Here is a 24,368-nt window from a genome sequence, read left to right on the forward strand (position 1 = left end):
TAATATGCTTTTGCTTTTAATGTGTGAAAAATAAATGTCTTTTAAAAAGATAATTCATTAAGATTTTATATCAAACAAGAAGAAATGCATAGGAGTAAAATGCACTAAAACATCTTTCTGATTAGTGATTGAAACTGTGACAAATTATTTAAATCAAGATCATAAGTATTTCCTAACATAGCACAGTGGAAGACAAAAAGATGAACAGGATACACTTGCTGCCCATCATGGACTCAACATGTACTGAAAAAGACAGACATACAAAGTTAGGAAATATAGTACGTGTACACTGTAATAAATGCTATGGAAGTACAAAGTAAATGGGGTAAAAAAAACACTAGAAAGTATAAACTGAGGTGGCCTTATTATTGTCTTGAGAGTTGTCTTTCAATGTGCAGAGGGCAAAGGGAAGCATTATTGCTAAAGCCAATAGCCAAAGCCAAGGCAAGAGATGGAAGACTAAAGGAAAGACTTAAGGGAACAGCAAGTACTCCAAGTTACTCTATATCTGTCAGGCAAGGGTTGCAAGGCAAGGATATCCTTCAAGGATAGGCCAACAAATGTGTGATGCAACTGGACAAAATACAAATAAGATGTGGTGGACCATGTAGTGAAATGGAAAAAGTTGAAGGCATTCATATCAAAATTTTTATAAAATTTTGTAAAAAGAGCTGTGCCAGTCCCTGGTAAGAAAACTGCATATAAGAGAAAGGAAGACAGAGAAGGTAAGCTAGAATGATAAGAAATTATGAAGTATTTGGACTTGATCTGTAGGCAATTTTAAAAGAAATACTTTTAAAATAAATTGCTCATTTCAGAAAGGTTCAAAAATACATAAAAAAGACAATAACTATTTGAAAATAATTCATACCACCACTCCCAACATTACCAGAAAGCAGTATTTTCGGTGTGTTTTTCTTCCATTCTCTTATTAAGATTAGGATTTTGTATGTTTGCGTGTGTGTGTTTAGTTCTAGGTGTGAAACTGTGTGACTAAACTGCATTTTTTTACCCAACTAATATTTTAGCAAAAGAATTCATTCATGTGATGGTATAATCCCATTAAGCATTCTAATGACTGCATAACCATTCAAATTTTATTCTATCTTGACTGTTTTTTACTTGGATTAGGTATAAGTGAAAAAATATCTAAGTTTTTTGAGTTTTTATAAAATCTATTTTTGTTTGTTCTAAGACATCCTCTTCTAATAGAGAAAAACTTTCACTCCAGCAGAAATTCATTTCTATTTTTTATTTTTTTAAGAGACAAGGTCTTGCTCTGTTGTCCAGGCTGAAGTGCAGTGGCACGATCACAGCTCACTGTAACCTCAAACTCCTGGCTCAAGTGATCCTCCTGCCTGGGCCTCCCAAGTAGGTGGGACTACAGGCATGAGATATCACATCCGGCTAATTTTTAAATTTTTGTAGAGACAGGATCTCATTTGGTTGCCAGACTGGTCTCAAACTCCTGATCTCAAGCAATCTTCCCACGTTAGCCTCCCAGAGTGCTGGGATTACAGGTGTGATCCACTGTGCCTGGCCTAATTTCTATCTTGTTGTAGTTTTTAAAAAACATTCCATTGTTTTTTTTCATTTACTATTTGTTCATCTGAAATTCTGTTGATGACTGCTGTGAGTTGAGGCTCTAAATTTATTCCCTCCCTCACACAAATAGCTAACCAACTGCACTAATACTATTTATTAAATAATCCTCCTACTAATTTGTTATGCTTCCTTTATCATTTATTTGTATTATAACTGAAACACAACTTGATTATAATTCTAAATGAAGAAAAGAACATGAATGGCAGTAACAAACAAGATTTCATCATTAGACATTACTGAATGTAATAGTTTTATTTTATTTATTTATTTATTTTTTGAGACAGAGTCTCACTTTATTGCCCAGGCTAAGTGAGTGCCGTGGTGTCAGCCTAGCTCACAGCAACCTCAAACTCCTGGGCTCAAGCAATCCTACTGCCTCAGCCTCCTGAGTAGCTGGGACTACAGGCATGTGCCACCATGCCCGGCTAATTTTTTCTATATATATTAGTTGGCCAATTAATTTACTTCTATTTATAGTAGAAATGGGGTCTCGCTCTTGCTCAGGCTGGTTTCAAACTCCTGACCTTGAGCAATCCGCCCACCTTGGCCTCCCAGAGTGCTAGGATTACAGGCGTGAGTCACTGCTCCAGGCCTGAATGTAATAGTTTTATATTTGGATTTCAGGGATGAACAACTGTAATTCGAAACAGCCAAAATATGCAGGTCTCAAATAACTTTTTTTTCTCGTTTAAAAAAAGAGACAGGGTCTTACTCTGGTCACCCAGGCTGGAGTGCAGTGGCATAGTCCTCTAACTCCTGGACTCAAGCAATCCTCCCATCTAAGCCTCCCAAGTAATAAGAACTACAGGTGTGTACCACTATGCCCAGCTAATATTTTAATTATTGTAGAGATTCGATCTTGCTATATTGCTCAGGCTGGTCTTGAAGTCCTAACCTCAATCAATCCTCCCATCTCAGCCTCCCAAAGTGCTGGAATTATTGGTATGAGCTACCACACACAGCCTATTTTGTTTTCTAATCTGCCGCAATCATTCCAGAGCCCATTTATCCCTTTAAGTCATTGCAAAGATTAAACACATGTAACCTCAGCTATACAATCAAGCAGTAAATACTGTACAACTGACATCCCAAAACAATTTCATAAAACTGGGTCTCTCTTGCTGAGTTTCAGTTATAGTCCTTCTACAGGTCATCGCCTTCATCCAGGAGAACAATTATCTGAGCAACCTCTGAACTGTTCATTACAGTATTCCACCACTGCCAATGGTGGAATATATATTCCAACCTACCTAAAAAAATTGATGATAAAAAAGTATAGAAAACTTACTTTATTATTTAAATAAGACATTAAGTTATACTTCTATCCATATAGGTTGAAAATGTAGAGAATTCACAACATTTCACATTTCATTTTAGAAGTTAGGAATCCCAAACTTTCTAGTTTAATTCCTCTCTGCCTTCAATAGGTATCTTCAACAGGTTGGGATTTGCTAGCCTTGTATCTGGAGACTACAGAAAGCAAGAAATCAACCTAACACAACCTCTTTTTTCTTTAAACTTGCTTGCTGACTCACACCTTCTCCACAGTACATTATTAAATGATTTTATATAATCTTTTTTATACCAAAGGCTCACATCTTTTCTTAAATAACTTAATTAAGCTTTGAAAACTATCCGATACAGAAACATAAAGCTGTCAACTCCTCAGATTCTACATATAAGAAAAGCAGACACAAAATTTTTATAAATTATATGAATACATTTTCTTCTTTTATGATGGGGTGAAGAAGGTGGAAGACAGAAAAAAGGTAAAAGAGAAGGGGAACAGGATAAGATCAAGAGAGGAAAGACAACAGAACAAAAAGGGAATGTAGAAAAAATTCAGGGAACACCAAAAGATAGGGAGACAAACTGAATTTCCCACCACAAATACCTCCTACTATATTAACATGAGTGTTGTGAAGAAATACCTCCATTCAGAATTTATTAGAAATTATCTCGTGTCTAATTTTAGACTGGATAAAAAGATAATCCTTTTATATTTATAAAATACAAGTTTAAAGAAGCAGATGTAATAAGAGATCAATGCAGATATTTGGGGGCCACAAAGAGTCTACCTAAAGTAGTGACTAGAAGAACTAAGGAATTAGTAATTAATTATAAAGAGAGGAAGTACAGGTGTAGACATCCAACAGGAATACATTAGTTACCTAGAGGGCAGCCACCTTAAGAAGGATTAAAAGCAAGGAACAGCTTCCGGAAGGGTGACAAAACAGATGCTACATACCCTAAGGAAGATTAGCTCAGGGAGACTGCTAAGTGAAAAACCCTGATCATTATTTCCATGAAGCCAAACACTGGGCCCTCAATTTCAGGGGCAGAACTGAAGAAAAAAGAAAAAGTTATGAAAGGAACTGAGAAGGAAAACCTAGGCTTAAACGGGCTAGAAGCAAAAGTGGAATAAGAAAGTAATATAGAAAAAAATTATAAATACTTAAGCATTCTGTTAAGACCTGCTATTTAACAAAACTTAAGTGTGACCTATGATATAAATTACCCCCTAGTAATCAAGTCTGTACCCAAAGATTTCCTTATTATGGTGAACAGAATGAAAGCTGTAAATAGCTATGCATAAACTATATGAAACCCTCCACAGAGGGAGGGCAACAAAACAAAAACTGCAGCCCAAACACTACGATGGGAGTCGCCAACCACCAAAAAGCAAAAGGGAGGTTTTTTTCTGTTTGAGGGTTTCTCAGATCTCTTTTATATAGCAGAAACTCTTTGGAGTTCCCTATGTTGTGTTTCTAAAAACTCTAAAAATTTCCTCAGAGTAAGAAATAGTGACCAAACACTTTATTACTCTACAGAAAGAAAAAGTGATCAGAATGGTTGTTTAAAAAATTGAGACAGACGTAAAAACATAAGTGTTGGGGGTGGAGGGTGGGCAGGAAAAGGGGAGATGCTGATCAAAGGATTCAGTTTTAGTTAACCAGGAGGAGTAAGTTCTGGAAATCTACTGCACAGCAAGGTGACCAAAGTTAATAATAATGTATTGTAAGTATCAAAATTGCTAAAAGACTGGGTTTTAAATGTTCTCACCCAAACAAATAAAAATGTGAGGTGACAGATATGTTAATTAGCCTGATTTGCTCATTCCACAATGTATACACATATGGAAACACCACATTGTACCCCATAAATATTTACAATTATTATTTGCCAATTGAAAATAAAAATAAATTTTTAAGAAGGCATAGTGCTTGGTTAATCTTGAATTCTTTGGAAGTGGCCTTCAGTAAAGAAATCATATCCCTTCAAAATTAAGCCTTAAAGATCACAGCTAAGTGTAATTAACTGTCATATATGCCAGATTTTCCTCATATTTGTTTTCAGCAGGCAATGCTAATTTGATGTCATAATTTCCAAAGGTTAAAAAAATTTTTTTAAGTATGGTAGTGCCACCAGAATTAATGTTTTCCTCCTTCCCTATGACAAATGAGAAATCATTTAAAAAATTAACATATTTTTATTAAGAGCACTGGACACTTCTTTGAAACTGAACAGCATATTATAAAAAAGTATACAACAAATATTAGTAAAATCTACCACACCAAGGGAAAAGGAAACATAGGTGAATTTCAGGAAAATGTTTCAAACTTAAGCTAAAAAAAAACCTTGCAATTATACATGCTTATTGAAATGCTAATAAGATGATATATAATATCTTGGTAATACTATCTATATTAACACTAAAACATTCAAAAGGTTGTCTGTAAAGAGAAACTTAACAGTAAGCTATGCTACTGTTACTGAAAATGATGTACCAAGGAAACTTAAATTTTTACCCAATACTAATGTTTGCTGTTTTCATTTATAACCTCAACCACATTTAGTTACTTACAACTTAAAACACTACATGAGTGGGTGGACAGTAGGAGGAGAAATCCCAGGAAAACTGCACCAGACCTCCAACTGAAATCTACAAGAAGTTTGGTAGTTACTAAGTTAGCTTGTCCTTTCATGCATGCATTCATTCTGCACTGGGGAAACTTCTGCAAGTAAGAGAGATACTATCTAATCCATACACATAGTTCTAATAATCTAACAAAGGAAACTACATAAATGTATAATTATTTTATTATAATTTTAACAAGTGGTAACAAGAATTAGAATTTAGAGGGAGAGTGATCAAGAACTTAAAGGACTCAGGAAAGGTTTCTTTTGTATTAATAGTTAATTGAGCTGAGTTCTGAAGGGGATAATCTGAAATTTACTAAGGCGGTGGTGCAGGCAGAAAGTGGATCAGGCAAAAGGACAGCAGGCGAAGGAACAAGACCAATTAGAGTAGTCTATTAAGACTGTGATCTAAATTCAATTATTTATAAAAGAGTTTGAGACTTCAATATAGTAACTGACAAAACTCCACTGAAAGAGGAAACCAGGAGTAGTAAGGCTGCTAGGCTGTTATGATAATCGTTTGCATCTTCTATCTCTACTGTTAATAGTTTAGTTATATTCTAGTTATTTAAAATAACTGAATTATATGTAAAATGTTTTATTCCTTAATTCTTACTTTTTACTAATTTACTTAGGTCATTTATTTGAAATTGCTGATGCTTCATTGTACTCAGATTATGAACATTCAGTCTCTTTGATGGGCAAATCCTTCAGATTTAATAATTGTACACATAATACTGTACTTAATATGCAAGTACATCTATCTAATCAAAAAGCCTAATACATCACATAAAATTTTTGGAAAATAGATTAATATTTAAATAAAATCACTCATAGCTAACTGCAATACCCTAAGACTTATTAATGTGATGTATTTAGATGTATTTACTTCATCTCTTACACAAACAAAATTTCAGTGTGACTCCATGCTGTCTGGTCTCCCTGTGTCTGCCCTTTACCCATATTCTACATTCTCTTCTAAACACAGCAGCCAAGTGAGCCTTTTAAAGCATCAGTTGGGTCATATGTCACCCCTCTGCTCAGAGTCCTCCCGTGATGCCCATTTCACTCAGAATGAAAGCATAAGTCTTAGTGCTTATAAAATCTGCAAAGCTCAACACAAACCTGTCCCCTTCCTTACCTCTGACCTTATCTGCTACACTCTACCACGCTCACAGCATTCTTGCTGCTGCCTCTTTGCATGCAGCCTTCTCAAGACCTTTGCATTTGCTGTTACTGCTGCCTGGAAAAGTCTTCCTTCACATATCATGGTTCCCTCCAACACAGTACAGTAATACAGTAATCAGAATCAGAAGTAATCATATAACCTTGTATATAGATGGTATGTTAAAATGAAAAGGTTCTTTGAATTTTATTGCTGTTAAAAAAATAACAGCCAACATTTATTAAGTACTTACACCATGTGCCAGATTCTATGGTGTTTTGTATGAATTATCTCCTTTAGTCTTCATTACAATATTATAAGGTAAGTACTATTACTATTAATACTTTTAGTTTACTGAAAAAGGAAATAGCTTCATAGTCAACTGAGGTGACTTAGGTGGCAAACTCAAGCAACTAATTCCAGAACTTATAATAATGACTTATTATACCACTACACTGGGTTACCTCTCTGTGATTCTGATAATTTTTCATCTTAGAGCTATTAAATAAGCAAGATATTTTATAGAAGTTACTATTTAATAAATTTCTATGCTTGGCAGAGAAATTTTCTATTCATCTTAAGAGAAAACTAATGTAGAGGAGTATAATTACCTTAATGTTCAAAATATGTCACAGAAAAAAAAGACAGGTTACATATAGTACTTTATAATCACAAATACATCACGTAGAAGTGTCTGAAAATAATGTGCACCACAGGAAACCCACGCAAGTATTTGATCAGTTATGGTGAAACTCAACACAATACTTTGATAATTTTTTTAGCAGTAAGCATGTAAGTAGAAGAAAGCTTTGTAGCATATCAAAAGTAATAGAGCACTGATCCACTGAGTATAAAAGCAAGGAAAGGAGTCAGAAAAAAAGAACACAGCCAAGTGCAACTTCATCTTCTGAGTTTCTAGAAACCCATATCCTATTGTGAAGTTTCACCAATATTAAAAAACAAAAAACAAATACAAAAAACACAACCTCAAATGTTCCTACTGTCTTTGACCCTTGAGAATTATAATTGGATAAATAACCTTTCTATTTCTAATTGCTATGTAGTCCAGTCACTATAATTCATTTTTCAACTGCTTAAAAAAATCAAATTGTTCTCAAATTAGATCATGGTGACGATTGCACAACTTTGTAAATATACTAAAAACCATTTAACTGCATGCTTAAAACAGATGAATATAATGGTCTGAAAATTATCTCAATAAAGCTGTTTTATAAAAAATCAGAATCCATGTAAGTGCTTAATAATTATTTGTCAAATTAATTCTAAGTGGAGAAAATTAAGTGGTTTAAACATAAATCTAGGCAAAAAAATATGGCCATTTCCCCTTCAACTCTTCTATAACTTAAGCACTTTGCCATTTGCTTGCAACTTTTATAGCAAAAGTTCTCAAATTCAGTGTTACAACACATCCATGAAGTATGTTACAAGTAACTGGTTACTAAATGATAAAGTACCAGAGTCTATAAATTATATACTTGTAGACAACATACAGAGTTGGGTTTTGCTATTTATCCACTCTGACAGTCTATCTTTTAGCTGGTATTATTTAAAGTGATTATTGATACAGCTGGGTTAACATGTACCATGTTTGTAACTGTTTATTATTCATTGCCCTTTTTGTTTCTATTTTTTGTTTTCCTTTCTATTTCTGCCTCCTCTGGTTTTGAGCATATTAATAATTTCATCTTCTCTATACTCCTAGCATATCAACTACACTTCATTTAAATTTTAGTGGTTGCTCTAGAGTTTGCAATACACATTTATGAATAATCCAAGTCCACTTGGAAATAAAAATATACTGCTTCACTATTAGTGCAAATATCTTATAACAGTGTATTTATAACTTCTCCAGCCCATCTCTTACAACACTGCTGTCATTCATTTCACTTATCCATGAGCTATAATCACTGAATACACTGTTGCTGTTATTTTGAACAATTATCTATTATATCAATATAAGAAAATAAAAGATTTTATTGTACCTTCTTTTCCTTCTCGCTCTTCCTTTATGTAGCTCTGTTTCTAATCTGTATTGTTTTCCTTTTCTCTGAAGACCTTTTCACATTTTGCGGTGACAAATTTCAAGTTTTGTTTGTCTAAGAAAGTCATTATTTCTACTCTATTTTGAAAGTCAGTTTTGCTGGACACAAAATTCTAGGTTGGTGGTTTTAGTTTTTTTTCTTTTAACATTAAATATTTCACTCCACTGTCTTCTTGCTTACATGGTTTCTGAAGACAAATCTGATGCAATTCTTATCCTTATTCCCTTGTAGATAGTCATTTTTCTCTCTCCAGCTTCTTTCAAGATTTTCTGTCTTTAATTTCCTACTGTTTGAACAAAATATGCCTAGGTATATAGAATTTTTAGTATTTACCCTGGTTGGTGTTCTCTGAGCTTCCTAGATATATGATTTGGTATGTGTTATTAATTTTGTAAAATTCTCAAACCATTATTACTTCAAATAATATTTCTTCTGTTTCTTTCTTTGTACTATTTCTGATATTCTCATTATACTTATGTTATACCTTCTGTAATTGTCCCACAGTTCTTGGATGCTCTGTTCCATCTTTTTTATTTTTTCTCTTTACATTTCAGTTTTGAAAGCTTCTACTGATATATCTTCACACTCACAGATGCTTTCCTCAGTCATGTTGTCTTATCTAGTTTACTGATGAGGCCATCAAAGGCATTCTTCGTTTCTGTTAGTGTCTTTCATTTCAAATGTTTCCTTTGGATTCTTACTTAAAGTTTCCATTTCTCTACTTACCTTACCTATCTGTTCTTACATGTTGTCCACTTTTTCCTTTTGAGCTCTTAACATATTAATCATAGTTATTCTAAATTCCCTGACAATTCCAAATTCTGTCATATCTGAGTCTGATTCTAATGGTTAGTTTTGCTTTTTCAGAAAGTGGGGTTTTGTTGGTTTTTTTTGCCTTTTAGCATGCCTTGTAATTTCTAGTTGAAAGCTAGAAATAATATATTGAGTAAATGGAACTGAGATATACCTTTATTATGAGGTTGTATGCTTATTTGATTAGGAGTTTGGTCGTATTTACTGTTTATCGTAACTGTGGTGTCAGAAGCTAAAATTTTTTCTAGGGTTCTTGTTTTTATCTCCCCCTACTGTTTTGGGTGTCCACTGAGACTCCCTAAGTAAGGATTATAATTCTTTTAACTGTAATCTTCTGTTATTACACAGGAACCCTACTGATTTGGTGGTAAACTGTAGGGGGAGGGAAAGCATTCTAGAGTTTTATGATTAGGTCTCAGTCTTACACAGTCTGAGCTGAGTATTTTCCTTCTCTCACATCAAAGGTTAGAGGGGGCTGGAGGTAGATATTTTCCTTCCTCCAGGTTGTGAGGCTTCGGTAAAGACCTAGTTAAAGTAAAATATAACAGTTTCCTTTGAGGGAAAATGTTGTTGAAGAGAACACAGAACTCTGGGCACATTTCAAAATGGTTACTTTTTCCTCCACCTGCAAGAAGCACAGGGGAATTTTTCTCTGATACTCACAGTGAGAATCTGGTAGGGCTCCTGGAAGTTGAAACTGCTCCTAAAACTCTAAAACTAGACACCCTTTGAGTTTTTAAATCTCAAGCTAGTCCACATTGAGCCTCCAGCAATTCATCAGCTTCTACCTATACTGGCTTTAGCTGTGGGCTTCTACTACTGGGATGCTGCTCCAGGTAATCTATGATTCTCTGCATCACCTATCTCCCCAGTATTCAGAGCCAGCCCTTTGCCCTGTAACTTCAATTCTCCAAAGGATCTAAGAAGAGTTGCTGATTATCAGTTTGTTCAGCTTTTTTTTCTTGTTCTGATGACAGAAATGAGGACTTCTAAGCTCTTGATGTGTCAGGCCAGAAGCCAGAAGTCAACAGACTTTATTATTGTTATTAATATTAGGAAATGAGTTAGGACTAGTCCTGAAATACAACTCTCACTTATTTGTATTCTACTTGCTTTACATATAATTCTGGGTTTACTCAAGGGAGAATTACAAGACAATTAATATCAAGCGAGGTGATCATTATCCATTGTTTTTCAAGGAAAAGGAGAGAAGATTGAGAACTGTTATCTGTATCCTTTGTTTTCTCAGCATGTCAATGGGATACAGGGATCCAAAAACTACTACTGCCTGAAGGCCAAATCCACCCACATCCATTGATTTATATATAGTCTATGGGTAATCCCCTGATACAATGGCAGAGTAAAGTAATAGCAACAGAGATTCTATGCCCAAAAAAGCCAAAACTATTTACTATCTGGCCTTCTGGAGAAAAAGTTTGTTGACCCCTGATTACATATCCCATACTGTCTTGCACATGAATCACTGGTATTTTCTCTGTGTGTGTGTGTGTGTGTGTGACTTTTAACTATTGACTAGAACTGAGCTCAATGATGTGTTCAATTTTTATTCACCAATTCATTTAATACACAATTACTGAGAATAAAGTTTCAGTTTGGAGGAAGGGAAATGTACAACACAGGCTAATAATGCTATAGCAGAATTATATTCAAATACTATGAAAATTAAAATTAAAGAATTATTATTATTACTTCTACCTAGGGTACTTAAGAATGATTCAGAATATAGCGGTCCTCCCTTATCCTTCAGGGATACATTCCAAGACCCCCGTGGATGCCTGAAACCACAGATAGTACCAGACCCTATGTATATTATGTTTTTTCCTATGTATAACTATGATATAGTTTAATCTATTAAATATAAATTAAGCACAGTAAGATTAACAATAACTAATGATTAATAATAACTATAATAAAATACATAGTAAATAGTAAAATAAGTAACAGTAGTAAGTAAATATTAATAAGGGTTACTTGAAAACAGCACTGCAATACCATTAACCGAGTCGGCTACAAGTGACTGATGGGTGGGTAGCATATAAGGTGTAGACATGCTAATAAACAGGGGACAATTCGTGTCCTGGACACGACAGAGTAGGATAGCATGAGATTTCAACATGCTACTCAGAATGGAGTGCAATTTAAAACATGAATTGTTTATGTCTGGAATTTTCCATTTAATATTTTCAGACCAGTTGACCAAGGGTAAATGAAACCTTGGAAAGTGAAATTGCAGAAGAGGGAGGACTACTATACTAAAACTTGGCCACAAAAGACTTTGGCTTAGTATATTCTCTTTAAAGATGAATCCTCTAATCCTGTGGTTATCAAACTTCAGTTTGAGAATCAGAATCACCTAGGGGGCTTGTTCAAACAAGACTGCTCACCATAGCCCCAGAGTTTCTGTTACAGTAAATTTAGGATGGAGCCCTCAAATTTAAATTTCTAAAGTTTCCAGGTGATACTAATATGACCATAATTTGAGAACTTAACAAACCAAGTAGCATAATATAAAATATAATTTTAAAGCTGAAAGGGTCTTTTAAAGCAAGATTTTCAGACCAAAAGAAAAAAAGCTCTATGTTAGCAGTCTAGGTAGCCAGTTTTATGAATTTGAAATACTGCAGGCCCTAAGAGTTTTTACCTATTTTAATCCTATTCCTTCAAGACTTTTCAAATAAGTCTACCTCCTTCCTTAGTTGCCCTCACTCCGTAGGTTTCCTTTGCCATCTTCAGACTTTAGCCATGACTCAACAAATTACTTTAGCCTTGGGTCTTGTCTCCTAAAAAAAACTAGCTTAAACCAGCAGGACCAAACTTTAAGAAAGCCAACTCCAATTCAAAGTTAGAGTGTCTTTAAAATTTCAAGTTTATCTCTTGGGAACTAGGCTGGGACACAGAATAACTTATCAGTTTATAAAACCCCCAAATACTGTGGTATACTCAGTCATGAAAGGTTACTTAATCACGTAGTAGTAATCTGCTCAGTATTTTTAAAACGAAGGACACAATGGCTCTCACTTGGAATATACATTTTTTAATCTTGATATATAGTGAAAGATATGGGACTTGTAGAACTGAAACTCTTAATAAATGATTACTTCCATTTCACCAATGCAATTTTTAAAAAGATCAATTGCTATAGTCCTCTATTGTGTAAAATGCACCATGAGTTTAATAACGTGTGTGGGGAGGAAATTAACACATTAAATATACCACATACAGAAACATTAATATGTAGAAAAAAATAAAAATGCCTCTAAGAATGTAGTAAACAAAAATGATATTCACTAGTACCTACCACTAGATGAGAAATAAAAAGGTGCAAAATGGGTTGCTCCAGCATTGAAGTATTTGTTGTTTATTAGAACAGCACTGAAAAAATTAAGAGTGATTTAGTGCTTAATTGCACAGAACTCACCATACAATATAAGGTCAAGAAAAGGCCAATATGGACTAGAGTAGCTAAAGAATACAGTACAATAACTTCACAGTACAGTAACTTGAGCTATGACTTCAAAACCAGTTAAGATGTGATTAAGCAGGATTTGGAGACAGGGAAGTAGAGATTCCAGAAAAGATAGATATAAAGCATGAACAAAGCAGAAACAGAAGAAGGACCACAAAACATAAGGCAAACAGTGAGGGTGCCTGCTGGACTAAAGTGGATGCTGAATGCTGGTGAACAGCAAGAAATAGGATTGGACTGATTGTATGGGGCTAGATTACATAAGCCTTTGAAACACAAATATCTTTAGTCATGATATTTTGGGCAAGAAAAAATTACTGTAGGTTTTTAGAAGGGGATTACATGAAAAAGGATGTTTTAGAAGACTTATTTTGAATATACGGCATAGTTCAATGGGGGAAAAAGGCCAAGGGCAGACTGCAGCTATGTTTCTGCTATAATAATCTAGGAATTCTCAAGATGGTGAAGCACTGAAGTATGGTTTTGGCAGTGGAAATAGGAAGACAGAAATTTAAGTTACACTGCAAACTAGACAACTTCTTAAAATACTGGGCCTGGGGATGAAAGAGAAAAATCAAAGATGAAACCAATACTGACAGACTGATAGAAAGTATACTTGATATCTACTATCAGAAGAAGAATAACTATAAATAGAAGCAAATCAAGGTGGCATGATACCAAGGCATAGAAGAAAGGTTATGAAATGCTAAGTTTAAGGTGACAGGGGTGGTGGCTACCTGTACTCTGTCTGGTATTCTGCCCCAGTTTCCTACCCACCCCACATCCTTTCTCTTTTATTACTTTATATTCTTTTTTTAAGACAGGGTCTCACTTTGTTGCTTAAGCTGGAGTACAGTGGCACAATCATAGCTCACTGAAGCCCCAAACTCCTGGACTCAAGTAATCCTCCTGTCTCAGCCTCCCAAGTAGGTGGGATTATAGGTGCATGCCACCATACCTGGCTAATTGTAAAGGCAGAGTCTCGCTATGTTGCCGAGGCTGGTTTCAAACTCCTGGGCTCACGGGATCCTCCCACCTCAGCCTCCCAAAGTGCTGGGATCACTGCACCTGGCCTATATCCTTTTTACTACCTTGTAAATCAAAATTTAGATGAGAGGATTATGATTGGTTGGTGGAAATCTCATTCCTTGGTCAAGCAAATTTTTTCCCAAGCTAATTTCCTCTAATTATTCACATTATTGGCAAGGCTCACTGCCATCAACAACTTTGAATCTGATTCCTGCTAGTGAGAATAACAATGTCCCAGTAAGCATACTGTTAAGTGCGTTTGGATCTATAGTTCATCCTTTGATTTTCCATTAAGGCCACTATCCTGACTTTTGCCAATATTGTGTCCTCACTGAGTCCCTCCCTCATCTAACTGCGTTATTTTTTATACCACTGATTATACCACTATTGCATTTAACAAAATCTTAACTTTTGGTTAAATTCAATTGATGATGCATATATCTACCACAAAAGAGGGTGAATGTTTTAAAGATATAGTGTCTTACTATTAATACTTTTTAATCCTTCTACGCCTTGTATGTAGTAGATATTAATATAAATGTGTACTGAATTCAGTTCCCCCTGAGCACTTGAGTCTATAAATTCAGGATTAATTTTTGAGTTTCTCACTTCTTAAAAATGTGTACATGTAGAATTTGTCTAAATGTTGCTTGCTAGTAGCTCCTGCTTCAGAAAAAGGGATCAGACATTTAATAATCTGAGAGTGAAATTTAAATCACAGATTGCATATATACACTATTAATAGATCTAATGACCACAATCAAATTAGGGAAGTGATTCACTTATATTAGCCAAAGCGTCTTGTTGGAATATGTTTCCCAGGTTCCCCAAAGCACCAACTTTACTCCAAGCAAGATGTCACCGAAGTGACACTCTTATCCAATTAAATTGTTAAATTTTATACTGCAAAAACAATGGCAGGTTCTTGGCTGCCCCATATACAAATAACATATTTTGCTGTCACACTATAAATTACTAATTATGTACCAATTGCTTTGAGATATATTCAGTCTCTGAATTCCTTTAAACTTTATGTATAAGAAAACAAGAATGTTTCATTTAAATTCAATAAAAACTCACTAAAATGGAATTATCTCAGATAAGGCCAGTCTAAATTATCGAAAAAAAAATTAAATTATACAACTCAGATTATTGTTCCTGGGAGTTGATGAAAGGTACATGAGGCAGTGGTTCATAAACTAAATCTTAAACTGAGGCATTTATATCAGCAGAAAAAAGAGAAAGTTTCTTGAGGTAGCAGATAAAGAGACCAGCACAGACCTAAGCAGATAATGAAAGCAAAGAAAAAGGTTAGGATAAGGCAAACTGAAGTAGCCACTTAATATAGTTAATCCCCTGTTCTCATCTTGTAGCTACTTCGGAGTACAAGGTACTCAAAGCAGAAAACTCACAGAAAAATAAAAAGAAAAACACAAACCCAAGGGCTCTCCATGCTTGCTTTATATCTTAAAATAAGGCATCATAAATGGCAACACAATAGCCCTATTGGCTTTGCAATCACTCTGATGCTTTATCTAAAACAGAGCTCAAATTTTAAAAATTACTGGTTTCAGAAAGAAAAGGGAAACAATTATAAAGTATATGTACCATTACCTCCTATTCCCATGCCCTTGGTAGGCCATCACTAATCAATCAGATTTAGCATGCAAGTTCAAATCAATTTGCAATTGTGTTGGAATGAGTGTAGAGGTATCCTTTCTATCTAAGCCCTTGCTATCCAAACTTAGACAACAAATAGGTTCAGATTTTTTTTTTAGGTAAGGCTATTTGAAGGAGATAGTATGTCATACCGCACGACTCATGCCTTCCAAAACTCCAAGATGTAACAGATTGGAATCCGTTACTCTTTGACCTCTCACTCTCTGAACTCAAGAACCAAACTTGAGATTCAAATAGCAAGGAATGTCTGCATATTTTTAGTTTGCTCTCAGAAATGAGGAAATATAAAACCTCACCTCCCACACAACTTTTTGTAATATATATATATAGGAACTACTGTAATAGATGCCTGATGGAGATATTATACATAATTAACCAAATCTCATTATGTTTCTATTTCATCTTAGGAGGTATACAGCTCACAAAACAGAAAACAGTACATGCCTATTTAATTTACAGAAAAATTAAACCATGTTTTAAAGTTTTTCTTTATGTGGATTGAGGATGAATGCTAAATATCTCAACTCATAGTCAGCAACCAAGTGCATTAAGTACTTAGAACTTACTGTTCCTCATTCTATTATCTTACCCAAGGCAGGAAAATTCTTCCTCCTATTGGTTAGCCCGTGCTGCCCATCTTTAACCTGGACTCTTAGAACTCTCCAGACAGCAGGAGAGAAAGCAACTAAAAGACTAAACATAGAACGGTAGAAAAGGAGGCACTGGATAACAGTGCTTTACTTCGGTCGGAGATGTGTATTAATCATCTTAATCTCCTATTCTTTATACTCTACAAAGTATACTCTTATCACAATTACCTATTAAAATGTCTACCCTACACAAAGAAGAATAGTTGTGAGGCTCAACCCTACACCAACTTATTCTGAAAAGAATACACACCTTTCTTATTTATATAATCAAATTTACAATTTGATATTTGCCACTGCCTTAAAATATTACATTATTATGGGGAAAAGTTAAGCATGGAGCATGTCTTTATACAAAAAACAAAAACCAAAGCACAAAAACTACCTCCCTACTACAGTCTCTCAACCAGCAGCTAGTAAACTCTCCAATAACCAGGATTACTACATAGCCTTACATATTTTTGCATAACAAACAGCTCTTAAAATACCTCAAATATAATACATGCTCAATAAATATTTGCAGACAATCTCACATAACAGCACCCTTGTGCAAGGTGAATAACACCCAAGGAAACACCAACAAATCCTAATGATCTGTCCACTGAAAACGTTCTGCTGATTGCCTGTGGTAAGTTAATTATGTTAGTCTTTCACTATGCTTGCAGTACGTTTCATTATTATTGTCAATGTTCATTTAGTAACAGTCATAGAAATTGAAGCTAAAGAAACCTGCAAGGTCATTTAGTATAACCCTTGCATTTTATAAATGCAGAAACTAAGGTCTACTTTTCCCAGAATTCACACTTTGACATTTGTCACTTCTTTCCCTGGTCCCCTAACTGAACAAAAACAAAGTTTTATTGCTCATTTTTGCTTAGGTTAATTTTACAAGGTTAATATTACAAGTGAATGGGCATTCCTTGAATGCCAGTCTCTCTAGCATAGTACTTTGTATATAGCAGATATTTATTTGAGTACTTACATACTGTTCTTGTTTGAAGTTCTTAAATTTGAGTAAATGATAAGGCTTACTCTAACTTTCATTTGTACAACTTTAGTGTGCAACATTTTTCTAATATAAAAAGCAATGTGATGCAAGTTTTTATTCACAGCATATTTTCCATTACAAATAAGGAACCTCTGTCTCTTCTATCACCATGAAGTTCATTTTCCCCAATAATGCCAAAAATTATAATAATAGTAAGACAGAAACTAAATCAGTTTTGCACATACCATCATTCAAGACACCTTCCAATGGAGAAGGCAAATTGGTCAATTTTTTATACAAATACATCTCCATTTCCTAACCTAAATAAGACCAGAAAATTGACAGGCTTGAAATTGCTTAACTTGCCTCTCCGGTCAATAGGAAGACAATTTAATCGGTTTCAAATCATGGGAGAGCAAGGAGCTGCCTTCTTCTGGCATCAGAAACACTTTGTGTTGGGACACAACCAACACAGCTGACCTCAATCCAGACAAGCAAAAAGCACCCTAAGTTTTTTGCATGCTTGGTATAGAACACTGGCTGAACTCAGGTTAGGTAGCATGTCAACTAACTTAATCAAAATACATGAAAGTCAACTGATGTACTTGTCTGTTTCTATTTTTAAAACAAAATGAACATCATGACCTTATGGTTAAAGTAAACTCTAAAGTTATGAGTTTATAGTAAATGTTTCCCACTGCAGTTGATCAATAACTATTTCTCAAGGCCGGGCGCTGTGGCTCACGCCTGTAATCCTAGCTCTTGGGAGGCCGAGTCGGGCGGATTGCTCAAGGTCAGGAGTTCAAAACCAGCCTGAGCAAGAGCGAGACCCCGTCTCTACTATAAATAGAAAGAAATTAATTGGCCAACTGATATATATATAAAAAAAAATTAGCCGGGCATGGTGGCGCATGCCTGTAGTCCCAGCTACTCGGGAGGCTGAGGCAGAAGGATCGCTCGAGCCCAGGAGTTTGAGGTTGCTGTGAGCTAGGCTGACGCCACGGCACTCACTCTAGCCTGGACAACAAAGCGAGACTCTGTCTCAAAAAAAAAAAAATAAAAAAAAAAAAATATTTCTCAGATACAGCTAATGTATTGCCTGACCCAGAACCAAGGACAAAACTGAACTAATGTGTTCTAGGACAGGGGACAGAAATCAGAACTAACATGGCATCACTATGTAAACCTTATGGAGTACCAAACTTTGCTCACTGTAGTTAAGATGGAAACAAGATAATCACTTAATATCAAGAGGTTTACTGTCATCACAATAAATAAGTAAAAGAAAATTGCTCAATTTAGGTTTAGAATTTAGAAAACCACCAAAAGGGACCACCATATATAGTTCTACTTTGATTATAATTCTAAGCCTAAAACATACTAGATTTATAAATTTGTATGCCTTATAGGATTGCATAAAGACAAGGAACTCTGACCCTAGCAGTTTCTAGGATCTGATAAGGAATCAGAGGAACCCTACAGATCGATCATATCATTTGGTTTGGTTTCTCTCTTACCATAAAGTGGGTAGAACAATGATAGATCTTACAGGACCTCTTAAGAAAATGTTTATAAGATCTTATCTGCAAATAAAAAGTTACATAAATAAAAACTGATCACTAATTCTTTTAAGAATCTCTGAATTTGTTTGGGTAAATATAGGACTAGAATATTTTCTACAGGCCAGGCACCGTGGTTCATGCCAGTAATCCTAGCACTCTGGGAGGCCAAGGCAGGAGGATAGCTAGAGTCCAGAAGTTTTAGATTGCTGTGAGCTAGCCTGATACCACAATACTCTAGCCTGGGTGACAGAGACTGTCTCAAAAAAAAAAAAAATTCATATATATATTAAAAAAAGCATATTTTCGGCCGGGCGCAGTGGCTCACGCCTGTAATCCTAGCTCTCTGGGAGGCCGAGGCGGGCGGATTGCTCGAGGTCGGGAGTTCGAAACCAGCCTGAGCAAGAGCGAGACCCCGTCTCTACTATAAAATAGAAAGAAACTAATTGGCCAACTAATATATATAGAAAAAATTAGCCGGGCATGGTGGCTCATGCCTGTAGTCCCAGCTACTTGGGAGGCTGAGACAGAAGGATCGCTTGAGCCCAGGAGTCTGAGGTTGCTGTGAGCTAGGCTGACGCCACGGCACTCACTCTAGCCTAGGCAACAAAGCGAGACAATGTCTCAAAAAAAAAAAAAAAAAAAAAAAAAGCATATTTTCTACAATAAAACATCAGGTTTAATTTCAATTTCTAGGTAAAAGTTTATTACAGGTTGAATGTCCCTTATCTGAAATGCTTCAGACCAGAAGTGTTTCAGATTTTGGAGATTTCTGGACTTGGGGATATTTGCATATAATATCTTGGGGAAAGGACCCAAATCTAAATATAAAATTCATTTGCTTCATATTAACCTTATACAAACAGCCTAAAAGTAATTTTATACAATATCTTAAATAATTTTGTGTAGGACACAAAATTTTTACTGTGACCTGTCATACAGGTCAGGCGTGGAATTTTCCACTTGTGGAGTCATATCAGCACTAAAGAAGTTTCAAATTTTGGAGCATTTCAGATTTTGGATTAGGGATGATCAACCTTGTACCTCTAAGTTACAGCCTCACTGCAAATATGCTATTCTCTCCCACCCATTAAGTATGATCTATTCATAAATATAACTAGTCAAATAAGCAGAAGAAATTGCAAATGTTATTTTCTCTATACTATTTTTTCAAGAGCAATTTTATTCTATCAGAGAGTTTCAAGTAAAACTGCTTTAAAAAGGTAAAGAAAGGCACTTATATTTTTTTGTTGTTATTTAAACTAAATACAAATTTTCATTTTTCCCATACACTGGGAAATAGGAGAATGGGAAAACTTGCTTTGGTATTCATTTCTGAGGTAACCAAAGAGGGGTGCAATGTAAGCTAAAGTTTGCAGGTAGGTTGGGTTGTAGCTTTAAGGTTGCCAGTATGAGCCTTTATTTAAAAAAAATACATGGGTTACTAGTTTTCTTAATTAAAAAAATTTTAGAATTTTGTTTAGAAAATACGAATAACTTTCTTATAGCATATTCATCACTGAAGTACACCTCTACAAAAAAAAATCTCTTTTCAAGTAAGGAGTGTAGGTGATTTGGACCTTTTATCTATGAAGTGGAAATGAATAAGTGTGGACTTGTAAACCTAGACTTAAGTTGAAGGTATTCAAAAACATACTATAGAAACATAACAACACTATCAAGTTAAGCAGTGCCTTTATTTTCTAGAACTACCTTAAAAATTAATTATATTTCCATTTCTTAAGAAATATAGTTTCCAATCTCATTAACTACAATGGTTTCAATTTTGAGTATTTTTTTCCCAGAGGCTCATTTAATGCCTGAAATTACAATGGACATATTTTTATCAAATAGCATTTTAGTTTAATAAACAGAATTAATTATGAACAGAGATAATAAATAACTCATTGTCCAGCGAAAGGCCTACATCACATACTATATTTATATTTGTAGAGTAGGAAGACAAGTGCAGACTTGTTTGTGATCTGCAAGCCCAGTAATTCAGAAACTATGATCAACCTAAATGCAAAACCCATTTGATTATTTTTAAATATCACATTTCTTTTCAATGTAATTTTAAGTTCTCATTAGTAATGGTATCAGACGATGATACAGGAAGTAAGAACAAAACTGGTAATCGCTCAGAACATTATCAGGTGATAAAATAATTGGTAAGATAATATTATTGCCTCAAAAATGTGAAATGAGAGAGCTAAGGAACTGCAATTTTATGTATTAAAAATTATTTAAATTTAATACACATATACTATTTGTTAGAAGATGGTAGTAAAGAAGCTTTCACTTTTTAACATCTTTATTTTAAATAGTCACTTGAATAATATTAAATCTGGTCTTATGGAGCAGGGAGGCTATATATTAAATACATCTACTAATATTGTTTATTATCCACTAATGTTTATTCTAAGTTTCAAATGTAACATAAAAAATCACTTTTGCAAATTGGATTTCTAAAGTTGAAAATGAAATGGTAGTAAGTGTATCATTACAATTTAAAAATAAAGACATAAAATTGCACATTTTGGGATTAAGGTGTTTGTTGCCCCTTAGTTTTTCAAAGAAAGTACCAAAACTGGAGTAGACTTAAGAAGTTTTTCTCATGTTGAAGTCAGGGCAGTTAGACTGTACTGGATGTGTAATTATCAATGAAAGATATTTAACAAATAACATGATTTACTAAAAAATGCACTCCACTATCATCATTATTCGAACACTTTAGCTGCCTATTCAACTCACTCATTTTAAAATTATATACTGAAGATTCCTTTCCCCTTTTGTTCTCATTATAAATTAAAACATACCTATTGACTCAACTTTTAAAATTTACCTTTCTTAAGAGATTTTAGTCCTTTTAATTTGGATGTCCCTCATCTGAATATAAAAAGGTGCTTAATTCAATTTAATGATGATTTCAGAGACTCTAAGTTACATCACCTTAAAAGGGGTAAAAAAACAAAAAATGGTTTTGTGGAAACCTTGATGGTAAGCAGTAAATTAACCTAATCTCTTTTTTTAAATTCCAGCTTTAAAAGGGGGTGAGGGTATCCATTGAATAAAGCCTGCTTTCTCTCTCACACACACACATACACACAAGACAATCGTATTTATCTGACCTATTCAAGTGGCCACAACATGACTATTGTCAAAGCCAAAAAAATTCTCCTTTAAAATATTTAAACTTCATTTTTAAATTAAAACTGAAAGTAAGATATTCAACTGCCAACTACTGTGTAGTATGAAACTATTAAAGCCTGCACTGACCTACTTCATATTAGTATCATGACAACATGGATGCACGCCAAGAAAATAATAAATTACTATATAACAAGCCTTAATTTTGTATTTAAAAATTGTCACTGTTTTTAAATATGTAAATACTGTGCATGCAATGCTAGTTCCTTTATGATACATTTGTTTTTAAATTGCAATATAAAAATAAGGAGTTTTGATATCCTATATTCAATTGACTGACCTGCAAGGTTTCATTTCCATTTTCAAAATCAGGGCCTTTTTTTATACTACATTTAATTCTATTTTTAAACTTCTATTAAAAGCAATCTCTTAGACCAAATTCCAAATATTGCTTTCCATTTTAAAAATAGTGCTATACTTTTTAAAAACGTCAGTTAATGAATCCTACAAAATGATGCAAGTTCATATTCAAAGAATATTTGCAATGGCTTTAACAGAGGATGGACTCAACTCAGTGTATTTAATTATTACAAGATTGCCACCAATCTTAAATAGCTCAATCTAATGCTGAAATAATGGAAATTTTCATACAAATACAATAATAGCAAAGGATATTCAACCTATGATTTCTTTTAAAAGACACATGAAATGGCAAGACATTTGGTCCTCATTTATTTAAATTAAAAAAAAAATCACTTTACGGTGTAAGCTACTACCTTAAAATATTTTATACCAAAGAAGCACTTTCCTCACAATCACTACACAGAATAAACTCCCTGGAAGGGAAATGTAATATTAGAATAAAGGAGGCAAAAATATCCAGAAACAGCAGCTAACCCAACTGAAAGGAAGAGACACATTAAATTAGGTTTGTGCTGTATATTAATATTCTTACGCACAATGTCTGTTTGGTGAAAATTCACAATACACTTCTTCCTCCATGACTGCAAAAAGGAGTAAACACATTTCACATTCTCCAGTTCAAATTCATGCTAACATCATGCAATATGACTTAATTTCGACCCATAGTCCTCCTACACTAAGTGAAAAACACAAATAATTTGTTCATCTGCATTTCACGATTGAGGAGAGGGTAAAAGCATTTTTGGCTAAGGAGACCATGGGCTGTAGAGGTCCTACACAGATGCACCCGACTCGGGAAACCCACATTCAATGAATGCATCAACCTCCTCCTCCGCTCCCCCGCCCGCCGCCCCCCACCCCCCACCCTCCACCCCCTTTGCTGCAGAAATGTGCCTGGGCTTTTTTACCCCAGCGATGGAGGATCCTCTTACCAGATGGAGTTCTTGATCTTGTGTTGCAGCGCGCTGGCCTCTGTCCCTGGCAGCCCGGGCACAAGGGCTGGCAGGGCCACCCCCGAGTTGGGGGCGCTGGGGGGAAGCTGCTGATGGGCATCAGGCTGCTGTGGTGGCGGCTGTTGTTGTTCCTCTGCCATCGCTGCTGGAGGGGTGGGAGGGAGGGAGGGAAGATGGGGGCGCGGGGAAGGGTGAGGAAAGAGACGGGGAGGGGAGGACGAAGGGGGGAGAGGAGGAAGAGGGGGGTAGAGGGGAAGAGGAGGAGGAGGAGGAGGAAGGAAGCTGGATAAGCTAGGCCTTTACCCCAGGGCTCGAGTGAGTCGCTTTCGCCTGCCGCCTGGAGGACATCACCGGGGAGACCGAGCGGCTCCTCACGGCTAGGGCGCTTCACCGAGGGAGAGGCATGGCGGCGCCCCTCAGCCCCCCGCCGCCGCCGCCTCCTCCAGTCAGCGGCCGGGGCTGGGGGGTGAGGAAGGGGCGTTTGATGACGAGGTGGGGGGGCAGGCTCCCCCCAAAATCCAAGGAGAACGGTTGCTCAGGGACTTCTCTGCCCGGCCTTCCTTCTTTGTCCCCGGGGCTTTCTACTCCAGGGTCCCCACGCTGCTTCAGCCTCAGGCTCCGCTCCACGCCACTCCCCACGCCGCCGCCGCCGCCGCCACTCGCTCCCGGCCCCGCCGCCGCCGCCGCGGCCGCCGCTGCCCTGCCAGCCCCGGAGGCAGCCCAGTGCGCGCAGCCGCACTGCGGCCCGGCGCAGACCGCACAACACCTACCGCCCCGCCGGGGGGGCGTGGACGAGTGTGTGCGGGTTACAGGCGCGGGGGGCCGGGAGGGGGGCGCACGGGTGCGGAGGGCGGGCGCGGGCTGGCGGCCCGGGAAGCGCGCCGC

General features: G+C 36.0%; 1 protein-coding gene across 1 annotated transcript in view; it reads right to left on the reverse strand.

Annotated features, from left to right (window-relative positions):
• RFX7 (regulatory factor X7) overlaps positions 1-23,869 on the reverse strand; it is a 143,330-nt gene extending 119,461 nt beyond the window's left edge. Inside the window, exons 1-2 of the mRNA XM_012783066.3 lie at positions 23,787-23,869; positions 23,463-23,625 (exon numbers count right to left, since the gene is read on the reverse strand). Coding sequence (XP_012638520.1) covers positions 23,463-23,623 — 161 coding nt within the window. The 5' untranslated portion in view covers positions 23,624-23,625; positions 23,787-23,869. The remainder of the gene's footprint in view (positions 1-23,462; positions 23,626-23,786) is intronic.
• Positions 23,870-24,368: the final 499 nt, after the last annotated feature.

Source organism: Microcebus murinus, chromosome 6, assembly GCF_040939455.1.
Source record: "Microcebus murinus isolate Inina chromosome 6, M.murinus_Inina_mat1.0, whole genome shotgun sequence".
NCBI lineage: Eukaryota > Metazoa > Chordata > Mammalia > Primates > Cheirogaleidae > Microcebus > Microcebus murinus.